Source organism: Clinocottus analis, unplaced genomic scaffold, assembly GCF_023055335.1.
Source record: "Clinocottus analis isolate CAN_PGR_092001 unplaced genomic scaffold, fCliAna1.0.p SCAF_26, whole genome shotgun sequence".
Lineage (NCBI taxonomy): Eukaryota > Metazoa > Chordata > Actinopteri > Perciformes > Cottidae > Clinocottus > Clinocottus analis.
The window spans coordinates 760,001-776,080 of NW_027175998.1; the positions used below are offsets into that span (position 1 = coordinate 760,001).

General features: G+C 39.2%; 1 protein-coding gene across 6 annotated transcripts in view; it reads right to left on the bottom strand.

Annotated features, from left to right (window-relative positions):
• Positions 1 to 9,834, bottom strand: part of zdhhc5a (zinc finger DHHC-type palmitoyltransferase 5a) — a 47,641-nt gene extending 37,807 nt beyond the window's left edge. The window contains exons 1-5 of one of the 6 annotated variants that reach the window (XM_068591915.1): positions 9,311 to 9,834; positions 5,907 to 6,058; positions 5,368 to 5,814; positions 3,814 to 4,019; positions 259 to 380 (exon numbers count right to left, since the gene is read on the bottom strand). In XM_068591915.1, the coding sequence (XP_068448016.1) occupies positions 259 to 380; positions 3,814 to 4,019; positions 5,368 to 5,469 (430 nt within the window). In that variant the 5' untranslated portion in view covers positions 5,470 to 5,814; positions 5,907 to 6,058; positions 9,311 to 9,834. Of the gene's footprint in view, positions 1 to 258; positions 381 to 3,813; positions 4,020 to 5,367; positions 6,059 to 9,310 lie in introns of all 6 variants that reach the window. The other 5 variants (XM_068591919.1, XM_068591917.1, XM_068591920.1 and 2 more) reach the window with 5 other exon arrangements.
• Positions 9,835 to 16,080: the final 6,246 nt, after the last annotated feature.

Here is a 16,080-nt window from a genome sequence, read left to right on the forward strand (position 1 = left end):
CCTGTTGGACAAGCGGAGAACGGTTTCATCTTTTTGAGGCTATCAAAATGCTAAGAGTTTTGAGGTTAACATTTTGTGGTATCGGGCTACTTAAATACATGTTATTGAATGTATAAACTTTAATAATAAAACTAAAAGGCAAACCTGACCTTTTGCAACACCAGCAATATCAATATACTGCAGACAGTATTTACCGGTAGTGGCCTATGACCAACAACACACACTATACGTAGTATATTCTACCATCCACAAACTGACCTCTCGGGAAGATGCCGGGGTCCATGAACGTGGCCATGCAGAAGTTAGCCAGAACAAACAGGAAGATGACTCCATTGTAGATGGGCACAGCTACTGAGAAACGCTCGGAGAGCCACGGACACCTAAGACATGAACACAGAACAGAAGCTGACACTCAGAGGAAAAACAGAACAAAGATTCTATCATATTAGATATTTTTCAGTTGTACTAAAAGTGAGGCTGTGTTTTTTGAAAGACAGGCTGCTGGGCCATTGCTGCTTTAACATACAGACTGGTAATTACTGACATTGTTAAGAACAGTTGATTTCCATATGGATATCTGGGGTTCGATTGGATTCCAGGTGATCTAGAGTTGGTTTGACATTCTAAAGAGAGCTAAAAATCACAAAAACATCTACATACACTCAAACCTGGGAAAGTGCCGGAGGATTCAAAGTGAGTCCAGTCTTCGACCAAGCCTCTAAAAAGGATGCGGCTGGTGGTCTTTTCTATACCATTCTACTTTGTATTGTTTTAACCGTTCCCATGTTTTGTTTTTCATTTCTACAAATGGACACAATGTGTGAATAACATATTTGATTCAGTTTGAAAGCAAACACCGCATTGCTGCTAATTGGTCACAATATGCATCCCATATTTCTGCAAATTATTTTTTTCAAAATAAAAGCCTCAAGCCAATTTACACAAATAATTACAAGTGTTCTACTGCGATTTGGTCTTTAAGGTGGCTACTTTGATGTTTTTGTGTTAAATCCTTTTTCTGAAAACGGTTGCCTGCCTTTTTGTTAATTGACCATTGAGACAATGAGAGGAAGTGAGACTGCAGGGACACAAACACCAACACGCCATGGAGACCGACGCAGAGAGAGTGGATCATGAGCTTTTGTCAGAGTGACAGATGTTGGCCTATTTTCTCCTCACTAATCTGAAGCCCAGAACCCCCTGCCCCCCTCCCTCCCTACACACACACACACACACACACACACTAGGTTGTTCTTCTCCAACACACAAACCCACTCCAGAGGTGTCAGGAAGATGAGGAACGACAACATCATTGACTTACAACATTCTATTACACCCCTCATGAAGCTGAAGGCCACACTGAGGCAGATACATCTGAACATCCTGTTTACAATTGAAACACCTCATTCCACATCTTTTCTGCTTATTTATTTTTTATTATAAACAGTCTCAGGATATTGAATATTGCTCCTTGTTTCTGAGTGGTTTGCTAAAGCTTCAGAGAATGTGTACAGAAGCTTATAGACAAAGTCACTTTGTAAATCTGTTTACATTTCCACCACATCACATTCACAAACATCCCGCCCCTTTCTGACCTAAAATGGTTATTTGCCAATCAGGTGCCAAATAAATGAATGATGCCGCTTTCACGTTGAGTACATGAATGACCAAGCACACACCACATCTGACAATCACCGCAGAAAACATACAGGCCATTGATTTACTATTTTCATGAGTAAGAAACACAAAAGCCCTTTGGCTATGATTGTAATAGAGATGATGACTGCAGTGACACAAATATTATTAAAAACAATAAAAGTAAGACTAAATTTATATTTGCTATTGGCAATATAGACCTGTGTTATGAGTAGCTCTCAGACACTTTTCTTTTGTCAAATTAGCTCCAAGAGGCAAAAAGGTTAAATTTCTAGCGCTTAAGGCACCTCTTCTATATCCAAAAGACCCATTATGCCACCAAATAAATTGTGTCCTGAGCCGCATAAGTAATTTGATATCAAATATAAGGTATTCTTGTATTTAAGAAATTATAGAACAAGAATAAAGACAATTCTTGATATTATATTGCTATCTTACAATATCAAACTTTAATGCAAATAATTCACACAAAAAGAGTTGCAAGATTTTTGGCCAGCGCAAATGACGTGACTCAAAATAGTAGTGCTAGAAGCAGCAGTCATTCAGACACAGTTACACGGCTCTGGCAAACTTCACATAATTGAAGGAAGGATGAATGGAAAAATGTACACAGACTTGATAAAAATCAGCCGCTGAAACAAGGCTGGACATCTCAGCAAGTGAATGATCCCAAACAAAAACGGCCAACTAAACTCAATTGGTTTTAGAGAAAGAAAATGAAGTTGCTAGAATGGCCCAGCCAATCAGCTGACTTGAATGCAAGAGAAAATCTCTGGAAAGGACTAAATAAAGAGCAGAGTTTCCACGAAAGCTTCCAAATTAGTTTGTATGGAATAATGGGCCAAAATCACACTAATCAATGAATAGGGTTGCAAAAGGGCGGACATTTTCCGGTAAATTTCCGGAAAGTTTCCACGGGTATTTTGGTTCGGGAATTTAAAAAAAAAAAAAGTAAAAAATGTCATTTTTAAAAGTTGTATTATAAATGTTTACATGCATGTATCCTTATGACAAGGTAAATACAGTTAAATTACCCCAAAATTTCCAGATAATTTCTGTTAAGTCCCGATAATTCCCATTTATTCCCGTAGAAAGTTTCCAACTTTGAATATTCCCGGAATTTTGCAACCCTAGCAATGAATGAGGCTAGTTTATCATACAGCGGGTTGCCGACCCTTGGGTTAAGGCATCGACCATTGCCTTAACACAACATTGTCCTTCCATGTCTTTCTTTCTCATCTCAAACTGTCATCACTCCACTGTTACTCACCCAAAACGAATTTTGAATGAGCATTGGGCACTGTGGCTTAGTGGGGGAGCAAGTCATCCTTCAATCAGAGAATCCGATTTATGTTGATGTGTACTTGGGCAAGCCACCTAACCCCAATGGATATGAATATTAGATAGTCTTGATGGGCATGTGGCACCCTGCATGGTTCATTTAGCGCTGCTAGCATCGTTTAGAATTTGTGCGGAAACATTTTCAACAGTGAGGATTCATAAATGTCATACCTGTGTATGTACAATGAAGTGAGGAGTTACGAGTCACAAGCAGGAATTTGGACAACGTTTTCACACCTGAGCTGACGAGCCAATCAGCATCAATATAGAAAGGTAGGGACCTTGTTGGATGCTGCTGTATGCCGCCGATGTTGATGGGTTAATCAAGCTTTTCCACCCCACAGCCAAACAAATTAATTTGCTTCACACGTGTTTCTACATTTCTACAGTTTTAGGCCATGAACCCAAAACAATAAGACATGCAGTTTGTGGTATTTGTTTGTGACAAACCACCAGCAACACCTCTCATTAGATCCATTGTTAATATAAGAATATTGATAACTACAGCTTAAAAGACGTGTTACACCCGGCCCAAACTATTGACTGTGTCTTTCATGAGTGTGATGCTGCTGTTGTAAGCATGAGCGCTGAAATAAAAAGCAAGATGTATGCTTAGGCCGGGGCTTACTCTGAAAACAATCGAGGTTTGTGTCAAATAATCACTAATCAAATAAAGCAAACTCAGTTGTCCATAAAAAGAACAAGGCTCTGCTTTCCATTATCCCTTATATTAAAGTTCAATATGAAATAGATATTTAAATCATAGCTTATCGTCAGGCCTGCATGTGTGTGAGACAATGCATTGTTGCGACTTACGTGAAGCAGAAAAAGAGCGTGGTGGAGCCAACGAGGAAGAAAGTGGCTGCCGACACCGGGACGTAGCGAGAGGGTCTCAGGGGTCTGGTGGCCGGGACCACGGTATGGGGCAGAGGTGACGAGGACGGACCCCGTCCTCCACTTTTGTTGCTGCCACCTGGCATCACTTCCTTTGTGTAGTGGTAGGTGTGTCTATTCCACAGCTGCTATTCCGTAGAATTTATAACACAGAGTTTAAATGTTCCTTTTGATGTAGATTTGTAGTTTGTGGGTAGAAATTATTATTTATTGAGATATATCTACATATATATATCTATATATATAGATATAGATATATCTATATATCTATATATATATAGTTATATATATATATATATATATATATATATATATATATATATATATATATATATATATCTATATCTATATAAATAAATAAAGGGCAGATACAAAAGAGATGGAGGGATAAATGAGAGGGGCTTCCTCGTTCACATGGACTTCAAAACACCGACAAGGCGGCTTGTTGTCGTAGGTCAATCCTGATCGTGTGTGTGCATGTGTGTGAGATTAAAATAAGATTACAAGTCGCTCTGCTATAAAAGACTTTTTTTCTTCTTCCGTTAGCCAGAAAACAGGTGGGGAAGCAGAATGAACAAATAAGCCACGGATTGTTAAGAGGAGGGGGTGTCTGGACAGAGTTATCTTAAAGAGTTGCAGTTAAATACACAACACTAGTTTCACTCTGTTTTACCCAACATGACAATCAATTACTAATGAAAGCCAATAGAAATGGGTACTTCCTCCTGGTCAATTTCTACACAAGTAAAATGTGTCTAAAAACAAGACATCTACTTGATGTCTAGCAAGGTGAATGAAGGCTTATTGAAACACTTGATAATTGATTACAATTTACAAAAGATTGCTGTTGTTGAGATATAAGAACACTATGTGGGCCCTTAAATTAAAACACTTCTTAAATGATTTGGTGCAGTGGAAGTCCCATCCAATCCTGACAAACAGAGAACCTAAGCTGAACTGATAAACCTTGCGCCTGATGTGAACTCGTCCAGTTGGATTTGACCGGTCCATAGATGGGGGGTAAGTGAGGTACAAGAGTTGGCAGAGGTAGGTCTGGTTTGATAGGAACGAAAATAAATTAAATGAGGCTGAAAGACCAATGATGTGAAAAACAAAAGAAGAAAAAAAAGGATGGGACGATGACTTTCCTCAGCTTACAAAAAAAGTCAAGACCTAAAAGGGGCAATGGGCTTGTTTGTTGCCAAGTCTGTGCTAGCAAAAAGTGTTGAGATCACATCAATCTAAAGTTTTTAACACCCAGAGATATGCAGCTGGTGCAGCTGTAGCATTGTGAGAAAAGGTTAAGCAAATAAAAAGTGACAAGCAGTTGCTCTCTGTTAGAGGAGAAGACACTTTGCTTTCAGTCCAGGACTCATATTAGAAACAGCAGTCTGTAAACGGGCCAGTAGAGTAGCCTGGTTTTCCTGTGTCGGGGCATCCCTAAACCCTGCCGGTGGCCAATTCAAACCACCTCACCTGCTGAGTGCACCAGGGATGTGATTGGAAGACAAAAAGCAAGAGGTGGTGGTGTTGTGGTGGTTCTTTCCAAAACATCTGGGGGGAAATCCAGTAGAACATCCATTGGTATCCATGTAAATTAAATGTTTGAATAGGAGCAAAAAAGAAAAGAAAAAAAAGGGTAAATTTGCAGGCTGCGTGTTATGTGTAAATACACAACGATATCAACTCATACATCAGCCTGCACTCAGCCCTCCCTTCGGTTTCCTTGTTCCACTGTGTGACTGAACGGCCGCGCCTGTTAGTTAGCTAACTGTCAGTTAGCTAACTGTCAGCCTTCCAGTTACGAGCCGCAAGTTTGCCCTCTTCTTCCGGAACTTCCAGGGCCTTTCCTCTGCTTCCTTCCCCAGCGGAGAATTCTGAGGCTTGGATAAAACCCTCCCACAGCAACGTCCTAAAATTGACCTGAACAAAAAAGTGAAAAAATGTGGAAGCTAGAGATTTCTGGGGCCATTGGTAACTTCAAGTGTTTCAGGTTTGAAGTATCCTTCTCCGACCTCGAAAGCAGGTGCTGATCAGCGGCTTTCTGTTCATTTGGATCGCTTCGGATACATGGATAAAACACAGAAGTGGCTGTATTGAATATCAACCTCAACAGTTCGTCCTGGGTCAAAAAAAAGAAGTGATCCGATGGTGGGTCAAGATGCACCTACAGTAGAAAGGAGAGGAACAACAGTTTGGTCAAAATTAAATATTCTAATGGCATAACATATTTTGTAATGCAATGTACAGGTACAGGCATATTTAGCCGTTTTCTCCATTGTCATGAGACTGCATCACCACTGGCTGACCAGGCTAATATATTAACCAATATCAGATATCTCTGGATCAGTATGATAAGTAAGTATGTCTCCGTTAACCAGTCATGTTGATAATTTGCATATTCTTAAGGTATGGACAGAAACGTTTGAAATCACAGTGAACTTTGACCACCACAGTGTAATCAGGTTAACCTCAAGGTTTTAGGTCATTTTTCAACAGTGGATTTTTCAAGTTGATTTTTCTTGGTCATATAAAAAAAAAGGTTGTATCAGTGGATATGTTACATTACATTTCATTTAGCTGATGCTTTTATTCAAAACGACTTACTGTTTTGCTCTGTACACCGTAGACACATCAACAGGGAGCAATATTGCCTTTCAAGTCAATTAAAAAATAGCGCCATCAGTTTAAAATAAATCGATCAAGCTATAGTTGAAACTATGGAGAGCTGTAGTTTAAAGCATTTCATTACTCCAAATAAGTTGTTTGAGTTAGTAACATATCAATTCAACCCGACAGTATTTGAAGAAAAAAAAAAAACAGTCAGAAGTAGTAGTAGTACACTCAGCTTTTACTACGAGAGATCCTCTTAACAAAACCATTTCATATGTCACTGTGTCGTATGTGTAATCAACAAAAACACTTTTGCTCTAAAGTGCCAATGTGTCAGCAGAGCTACGATGGGTCTCTTCTCCCTCTTTGTTTCATCACAGCTCAGCAGTTTGACTAGAGAGAGTTAGTTAATAAGCAAAGGAGTACAGCAGTTCGGACCATGTATGACGGATGGACCCGTCTTCCAACACTTCTTAAATCGGTCACTGCTGCCCCATCAGCATTCATTTCTCTGAAATCGCTCCTTCTCAATCTGTATCGATGTTCATGGTGATGTCATAACCTTTCAAAACTTTATAAAGTCTAGGAAAATAAACAACATCTCATCTGACAGCAGGTGTACAGCCCAAATAGCCTACAAAGTGCATGAGACAGTCAAAACTGTTCTTCAGTAGAGTTGCAGTTAAGGATCAATTTCATCATCAGACACAGGGATTAAAGATTTATTGTTATGCACTAATGTTTTAGAGGCTTTTTTCACCGTTTTTCTCATCACCACCTATATATTACCATGAGCAAAGTCAGTTCTATACAGTTAGTATGAAGCACGCAGGCTCAAGCAGCACATTTCCTCTCAAATTTAAAGTTTAAAAAAAACCTACACAAAGAACAAATATTCCAGTAACAAATATTTGGGTTAAGAGGTAATAATTTGTGCAATTTTCAAATCACCCATCAATAATCATGTCATTTAGTCACGCAGTTCAACTGGTGACTGGTTTACTACATTTAGTAGTAATGTGTATTTTCATTTGTATGGATTGCAGAAATGCTGATTAACTGATTTGGGGCAAGAGCATTTGGTCATACCATCGTGAAAAGGCAGTGACTGTGGTTACACACTTTCTAGCATGGACTTATATTAGTAGCCTCAATCCAAATATTATCTACAATAGGGATCTCTTTAACTCTCAGTGTTTAGGTGGAGAGGGGATTTTTACAAAGCAATGTTACCAAACACATGCACCCTGCCATGCAAACAAACTGAAAGACAGGATACCGCTTCCAGTTTATTACCCAACATCTGCCTGAATAGTTGGCAGGTGGCCAGGATCTGACATGCCAAGGCCAAAATTAAAGATTTGTAACTCTGTCTAATGGACCTGGTACATCCAAGCAAGCAGCATGATGTCCAATACTGACACACACCCGTATACAATAAGTGATACATCTGCTTTGATATGTTGCCAAATAAATCACTGCTTATCACATTACTGTTTTACTATACACAGAATCATATATTTACCTAATCAAGACTCTCTCTTTACTCAAACCTACACCAAAGCAGAATTCTGAACAGACACCACCTAATTTGCATTTCCTCAAGCCCTGTGGAGATTTCAGTTATAATATATTTCCTCATTCAACCATTAGCCCTTTCCATATGATCTCAGAGAGACTGTCCTGAGTCTCTATTTTGCAAGGCTGCAAAAGCTAGACAATCCACAAATACAATGGCACCTTCTCCAATCTAGAAAGGAGCCTACAGCATTGTACTTACACACACGCCTGCTGGGTGTGTGGGGCCCGCTGCAGTCACGGCAGCACCAACAGCAGTGAAAGCACCGCGGCATGCACCAAACCGGTCTAATGACACCAATAACCCTCACTTCCTAACCACGAGTCTCGACGTTTGGATTTACATTTTGGTGCCATTTCGCAGTGTCGGTTGGAACAGAAAAGCTTCCCGGGGTCTCACACAAGCCCATAGTAGAGATAACTGACACAGCAGCGATTGGTTTGACAGCTCAGTGGACACGATTCAGCACGGCCAAAAAGATGTGCCAGACACTTTGAAAACAAGCAGCACGACAAACTCCATATGAATGCTCACAATGTGTGTCGGATGTGCCCTGAGCTCGCGTACACGTTTCATCACATACACGTTACTTGAAGTCCTCTCTCGATCATTAGGGGACCCACTCCTGTACATCGATGTGCATATAACAGCTAACGGTATCACCATCGAGCACGTCTATCCTGATTTGATTGTCCGCAAGCCAATAGGGAAAACAGTCCTTAGCCAGGCAAATATCTGATGACGATTTTGGGAAAAGAATTTGGCCAAACGTCCTGTGCTTACAAATGACAGACATTTCGCCCCCATTGGATAGCGGGTCATATTGAAGCCGGGGTGGGGACAATGATACCATTACAGACCTGGGACGAGGAGCACAATGAGCTAACTTACCGTCTCATTTCTAGCGGTATGTCATAATAGCGACCGGTTTACATTATAGAATGCCGTCTCTAACGTTAGTAGATTCGTCGTGATTAAACGAAAGCAGGGTGTAGATTATTCATGTTAGCGTTAACGGCAATGAGTCACAGTAGCAGCAACACTAGCTTTACTGAAGCAAAGACGAGTCGTGCTTCAGGATATACGTGGTGTCTGTGTGACTGTCAGGCTCAGTGTACTGTTTGAGCATTTGTTAACTATCACAATAATAGAAGCTACCGTAAGCTAGCGCTACTCTGGTTTCCACCGGTTAGCCCGAGCTGGCAGCATGCTAACAATTAACCTCACCTGTGAGGAGTGGTGTTACGCTCCTTCTGGGTCCACAAACGGGGAATGGGACGCGTCAGTCCCGGCGGTGTGTTTTTTTTCTCGGGATAATCATTGGCAGCAGCATCAGCAGCATCAGCAGGGTCAGCTCCTTAACGTTACGACCATCAGTGTCCGTACAAGTCATTCAGCGATGCCAGAAAGCTGTGTGGGTCTCGCTGTGGTGGTTAGCTACCCCAGTGCTCAGATAGTACAGAATCTACGGAACACGTTGACGTTAAACGTTTGGCAACCGGATACGGACACGTCCGCTCTCATGTTACTACGCGCAGCTAGCTTCACGGACAGTAACTGTTAGCTAAGGGTGAAAGCTGCTTGGCCTTTTTTTTACTTCTTTAAAATAGCGTTTGCCTGTCGTAAAGGCCGCACCACCAATACGGAAGTTTTAGAGAATAAAATACAGTTAATATAATACCCAAACAATAGTTAGGTGTTCTCATATGCCAATACTATTGATGGCCAAGAGATTTCCAGAGGCCGACATATTTGTCAGTACTACAAACTCTAATGTCAGGGTCTAAACGGCAGAATTGTCGCAAAAAACATAGCGCTGATTGGACGTCAAGGATGTCAATCGAGCGCACGCGTATTCAATTGCTTCTTTAGCCCTGACCTCCCACCCCTTACAGTAAACGTCATGATTGCACTAAATCGTGATTAAATGTATTCCCCAGCACAACAAAACACATTCCGAGGCTTGTTGACTGAGCTGCAATAGATAATAACTCCTTGGTAATATATTTTTGTATTGTCAATAAGCATGGTTGGCACATAAATGGTCTCTGACATGAAATTTTAATCCTCTCATGTGGCACACTGACACAGTAATTTATGCTTGTGTGTGTGTGCGCGCGCGTGTATGTGTGTGTGTATGCACGTGTATGATTACTATAATGTATGCACACGCGCGCACACACACACACACACACACACACACACACACACACACACACACACACACACACACACACACGCACACACAGGAGATTAAAATGGCAGCTGGGGCTATGAGTATAAACCCACACCGAAGGTCTAAACCTCAAATTGGTCCTCTAAGGATGTGTTAAGTGCCCCCCAAGGGGAATAATAAAGGATATCTTTTTCTTCTATCCAGAGGTCAATGAGGAAACAGTTCATGAGGAAACAGTTGAATGTGGGTACCTTCAATAGTCTTTATCAAGAACTCTGGCCTAATCCCAATCTCCACCCTAAACCCTCAAGCCATGAACTCTCAGAGGCTGTAAGGGCTTGAACTTGTGTGAACACTAATGGGACAGCACTTTGCTGCAACATCACGTGACTACATTTAAAAATATTGTGTACAATTGTGTATTTATTTTATACACAATATATATATATATATATACATATATATATATATATATATATATATATATATATATATATATATATATATATATATATATTGATGAATGTAAAAAAAATATGTTTATTTTCTGCTTGCATTCCTCTAATTCATGTGTTTTTATGTTCCATTTTTAATCCATAATGTTGTACAGCTATTTTATCAGGCTAAATACCCACCTGCTTCTTTGTTTACCTTTTTTTTAAAGTCTGCATTCTTGTTTAACCTACACGTTGAAATGCATTGTGGATAATTCCCGTAGGCAAAGTCAGAATCTAATGCTGACTTACGGAAAGGGTATATAAATGGCTCAAAATGCCTGCCACAGAGCCATCAGGCACTCGACAATTTGACAATGGGACACCCTTAAACACTCAGAACTTCACAGGAGCACGCCTCAAAGTCTGCAAGACTGTAGGGGTGAAAATTGGGCCTCCATCTCAGTTAACATATATAATGGGACAGACAGCCATATTTTGAAGGGCCTTTCTTTCACATTGACGGTTCAATCTGTATCTGACATTTCACACTTTTAATTTCAGTTTACAGTTTCTTTCCCCCATTGCAATGAGGACACTGAATACTTCTCAATAACCCCAACTGAACTAAAAAACCTTGGTATTATTGTGTTAATACTGTCTGTGAATTTCATTTAATTGAGGTGATACATGAACTGTTTTTATGTAGCCTCGCCAGTATGGATCTATGCTCAGGCTTAAAATGTTGCATAAATGTGGCCCTCGATCATTAGACTGGATAAGAAGTCAAGCAGGAGCCTGGTGGAAAGCAGCAGGAGGAGCCTAGCTCCAATCTCCTCAGTCCCTAGCTAATAGCAGATCAAATCAACTTTTATTGTCACACATGTACACAGTATAGCACACACAGTGAGATTAAGCCTCTGCACTTAACCCATCCTGTATGTTACCTGGTATAGGAGCTGTTTAGCAAGTTTATTATTATTTTTATTTTGTATGTATGTATGTGTATAGTTAGAGACTAGAACATTTTAACCACTAGATGGCAGTATGTACCTAGTCTATGACACTGGTCTGGTCATGTTTGTCAGGCATTTTGAGCATACAGGTTAACAGGAGTAATATGGAGCTAACAACATATGACATGGATTTAGCTAGATAGTTCAGGATAGGAGATGGGAGGAAGCGATGCATACAAAAGAATAGGCATGATCAAGTAATTCTGTTTAACATTTAATATACTAGCACTATTACTTTACCTTCATGTTCATGTCTTCATGGTAGTCTGTAACCGGTGGATTGGTATTAAAGGTACCACATTAAGCTGGTTTAGGTCCTATTCATCAGATCGATCTTAGTTTTTATATGTAAACGATAAAGCCTTGATGACCATTACCATTACCATGTGTATAGTTAGAGACTAGAACATTTTAACCACTAGATGGCAGTATGTACCTAGCCTATGACACTGGTCTGGTCATGTTTGTCAGGCGTTTTGAGGATACAGGTTAACAGGAGTAATATGGAGCTAACATATGACCTGGATTTAGTTAGATAGTTCAGGATAGGAGATGGGAGGAAGCGATGCATACAAAAGAATAGGCATGATCAAGTAATTCTGTTTAACATTTAATATACTAGCACTATTACTTTACCTTCATGTTCATGTCTTCATGGTAGTCTGTAACCGGTGGATTGGTATTAAAGGTACCATATTAAGCTGGTTTAGGTCCTATTCATCAGATCGATCTCAGTTTTTATATGTAAACGATGAAGCCTTGATGACCATTACCATTTGTCATGGAGTTCCACAAGGTTCTGTGCTTGGACCAATTTTGTTCACCTTATATATGCTTCCTTTAGGCAATAATATTAGAAAATATTCCATAAACTTTCACTGCTATGCCATTGGTTGTTAAACTTCAAGCGTGTCTTAAATACATAAAACCTGGATGACCTGCAACTGCTGAACTCTGACAAGAAGTTATTTTACTAAGCCCAGAACACCTTAGAAATCAATTATCTGATAATATAGTTTTTCTGGATGGCACCGCTCTGGCATCCACCACCACCATAAAGTGGTGTTTTCCGGGCGAGAAGTTAGTTGTTTAAGCATGAAATCAGTGGTCGGTTTGTCAAGAATCAGCCTACTCAAAAAGCAAAAGATTTTAGGTCCTTGTGGGACAGGTAAACCCTGCCAGCAGTAGGCGGTCAGCGCTCTGCTACCCACCGAGAGCAGCCTAATCCCAGCAGGACTTTTTGAAATCATCCGCTGGCTCCAAATTCTCCGTAGCAGTTAAACATAAGATATAATTTGGTTTTGAGGATCTAACGAGCATACTTTATTCGTTTATTAATTATTCACAGTAACGTTACATCAGTTGAACTGAAACTTTTACTTCAAACTATAGCGGTGTGTTATTACTTTTGATCAAATTGTTTGCAATTATATGTGTATCTATACAAATATATAAGTGTATATATATATATATATATATGTATATATATATATACATATATATATATATACATATATATATATATATATATACATATATATACATATATATACATACATATATATATATATATATATATATACATATATATATATACATATATATACATATATATATATATACATATATATATATATACATATATATATATATACACATATATATATATGCATATATATATATATACATATATATATATATATACATATATATATATATATATATACATATATATATATATATACATATATATATATATATATATATATATATATATATATATATATATATATATATATTTATAAAACCATACATACAATTATATGTTTTTGGTCAGCCATGTCTCATACTGAATCCCAAGTTTAATGCACAAAAGCTTTTTACTGCCTACTTGCAACTTTAGTCCAATGAGATGCAAAGATACGATGGTGTCTGGGTCCGCCCACTTACTGTCAAAAAGAAATTCTGCAGGCAACAGATATGCGAACGCAGTTTACAGTTTTTTCCGATTGCTAAACGACAGTGGGCACAACTGGAGTCAAGTGCAAAATTCTCACTACAGTCTGCACAGCAGCAGTTCATGTGGACCAAACTCTAGTTTGTTTTTCATTGCTTGAACACAGTTTTCAAAACTGTACACACTTATCCCATGACTTTAACCACAACCTGCACAACACTGTGGATTTACAGCACTTTGTTGAAATGCTAACACACTGCTGTCAAAACTGTGAACCACACATTCAAAACGGAATAGATTTCAGCCTTGTGGCTTTCAAACACTGCTGATTGCAATTTCAGCTGAAAGTCTAAGCAGGTGTCTTGTTTTAGACTTGTTAGTGAACACACACACACACACACACACACACACATACACACACACACACACACACACACACACATATATATATATATATATATATATATATATATATATATATATATATATATATATATATATATATATTACAATATATATAGGTAGAGCTCAGAATGACTCATTTTGGAAAGAATGTCACTCTTTTCTTTGAAGAAAATATTACTTAGTATGAAGTCACTGAAATAGTTCAAACTGTAATGATGATGTTTGTATTTTCTGTATTGGTGTTTGATGCTAGTGTTTTTACTCGCAGTGTGTTCTGAGTGACACTGTGTGTTTTCTCAGTGAGGGTTGTGCATAGTGTTTGGCTGCACTGAGCGTGTTTTGAGTCATGTGTTAAGAGTTGTGTTGCTTGGAATGAGTTTTGCAGGTGATGTGAACTGTTTAGCTCAGGTGACTGTTGGTAGTGCAGACTGTAGTTAGAGATTTGCACATGTGACTCCAGTTGTGCCCAATGTCGTTTAGCAATCGGAAAAAAACTGTAAAGCTTCGAGAGCAAGCTAGCAGGTTAAAAATTTGCGAGAGGGACTGTTGTTCACTCGTGCAAGCGCAACTTTTGCTCGCGGAGTGATGTAAAAACGCCGGTCTAAGTAAATTATTCACGTGGAGCTTATTTGCACTCTCTATTTATGACCTTAGTTTGCCTTCATAGAGGACAGAGAACCCCGGGAAAACCCACAATGATACAGGGAGAACATGCAAACTCCACAAAGATGGGCCAGCCAGCAGGTTTAAACCTGTATTTTGGGTGCGGTGCACACACAGGAAATATTCTTGAACATGGGTATACATAACACTGTGCCTGGCTTTATAAGATGCTCCATCAGGAACATGAGAAGACGTCACATGGTCTAGCTGTCTTTATTAAATCAGGTTCCTTTGTCTCCACAGCATCTTCCTAATATCTCTTTCCATGTTTTTTAAGGTGTCATACATCCCCATTCTTCCATATATGTATCCCCTCCTCTTCATCACGTGATTACATATGCTTTTTTATTTTCTTGTTCTTTATGTATTCATATTATAATTTTTTAAAGCCTCCGTTATGTTATTTCATTCTGGTCACATGACATCCATTGCTTGTGTCCATCTGGGGAGAGGGCTCCTCATCTGATGCTCCTCAGGTTTCTTCGATTTTTTTTAACCTGTAAAAGGGTTTTTACTATCTTTATTTTGGGGAGTTTTTCCTGATCTGATGTGAGGTCCTGGGACAGGGCTGTTATGTGTACAAGTTGTAAAGTTCTCCGAGGCAAACTTTGTATTTGTGATTTTGGGCTATATAAAATAAACTGAATTGAATTGTGACATCTTATACAAATGTCACACTTTAAAACCAATTTGGCTCGTTTTTATTAGCTGGGATTTCACAGTGTGCGACCTGCTTCCAGTTAACCCCAGAAGTATTGCTATAAGTTTGATGGACCATCTCATTGGTGTAGCTTTTCTTCCATGTGGTAGCACAAAAACTTGATGTTTTTTTTGATAAACTATGACAAACACAACTTTACTTTTGGCTGTAAAAAAAAAAGCAGTGATCCAAAAAAAAACAACAACCTGTAGAACCAATTTATGTCTAAAGCCATATTGGGGTGGTCACATAAGGAAGTTATGTGCTTTCAAACACTGTCGTAGCACAAAATTAAATGCACATGTTGGCCACCACCAGAGCTGTCCCTTGTCGCCAATCCTGTTTGAGATGTTCACGGACATGGCACAGACTTTCTGCTGTCATGATGTCAACTGGGAGCTCATTCCACCACTGAAGAGCCAGGACAGCAAATAGTCGTGACTTTGTTGAGTGGCAAGTGTAGCTTGCAGTGACGGAACTACAAGTCGATTAGCAGAAGCCGAGTGGAGTGAACAGGCTGGGGTGTGCGTTTTTTACCCATGTCCTGCATGTAGATTGGACCCGATCTTCGTAGCACGGTAACAAAGTAGCAATGTTTTGAAACAGATGCTGCAGCTGGTAACCAGTCAAGGACACAGAGGAGCAG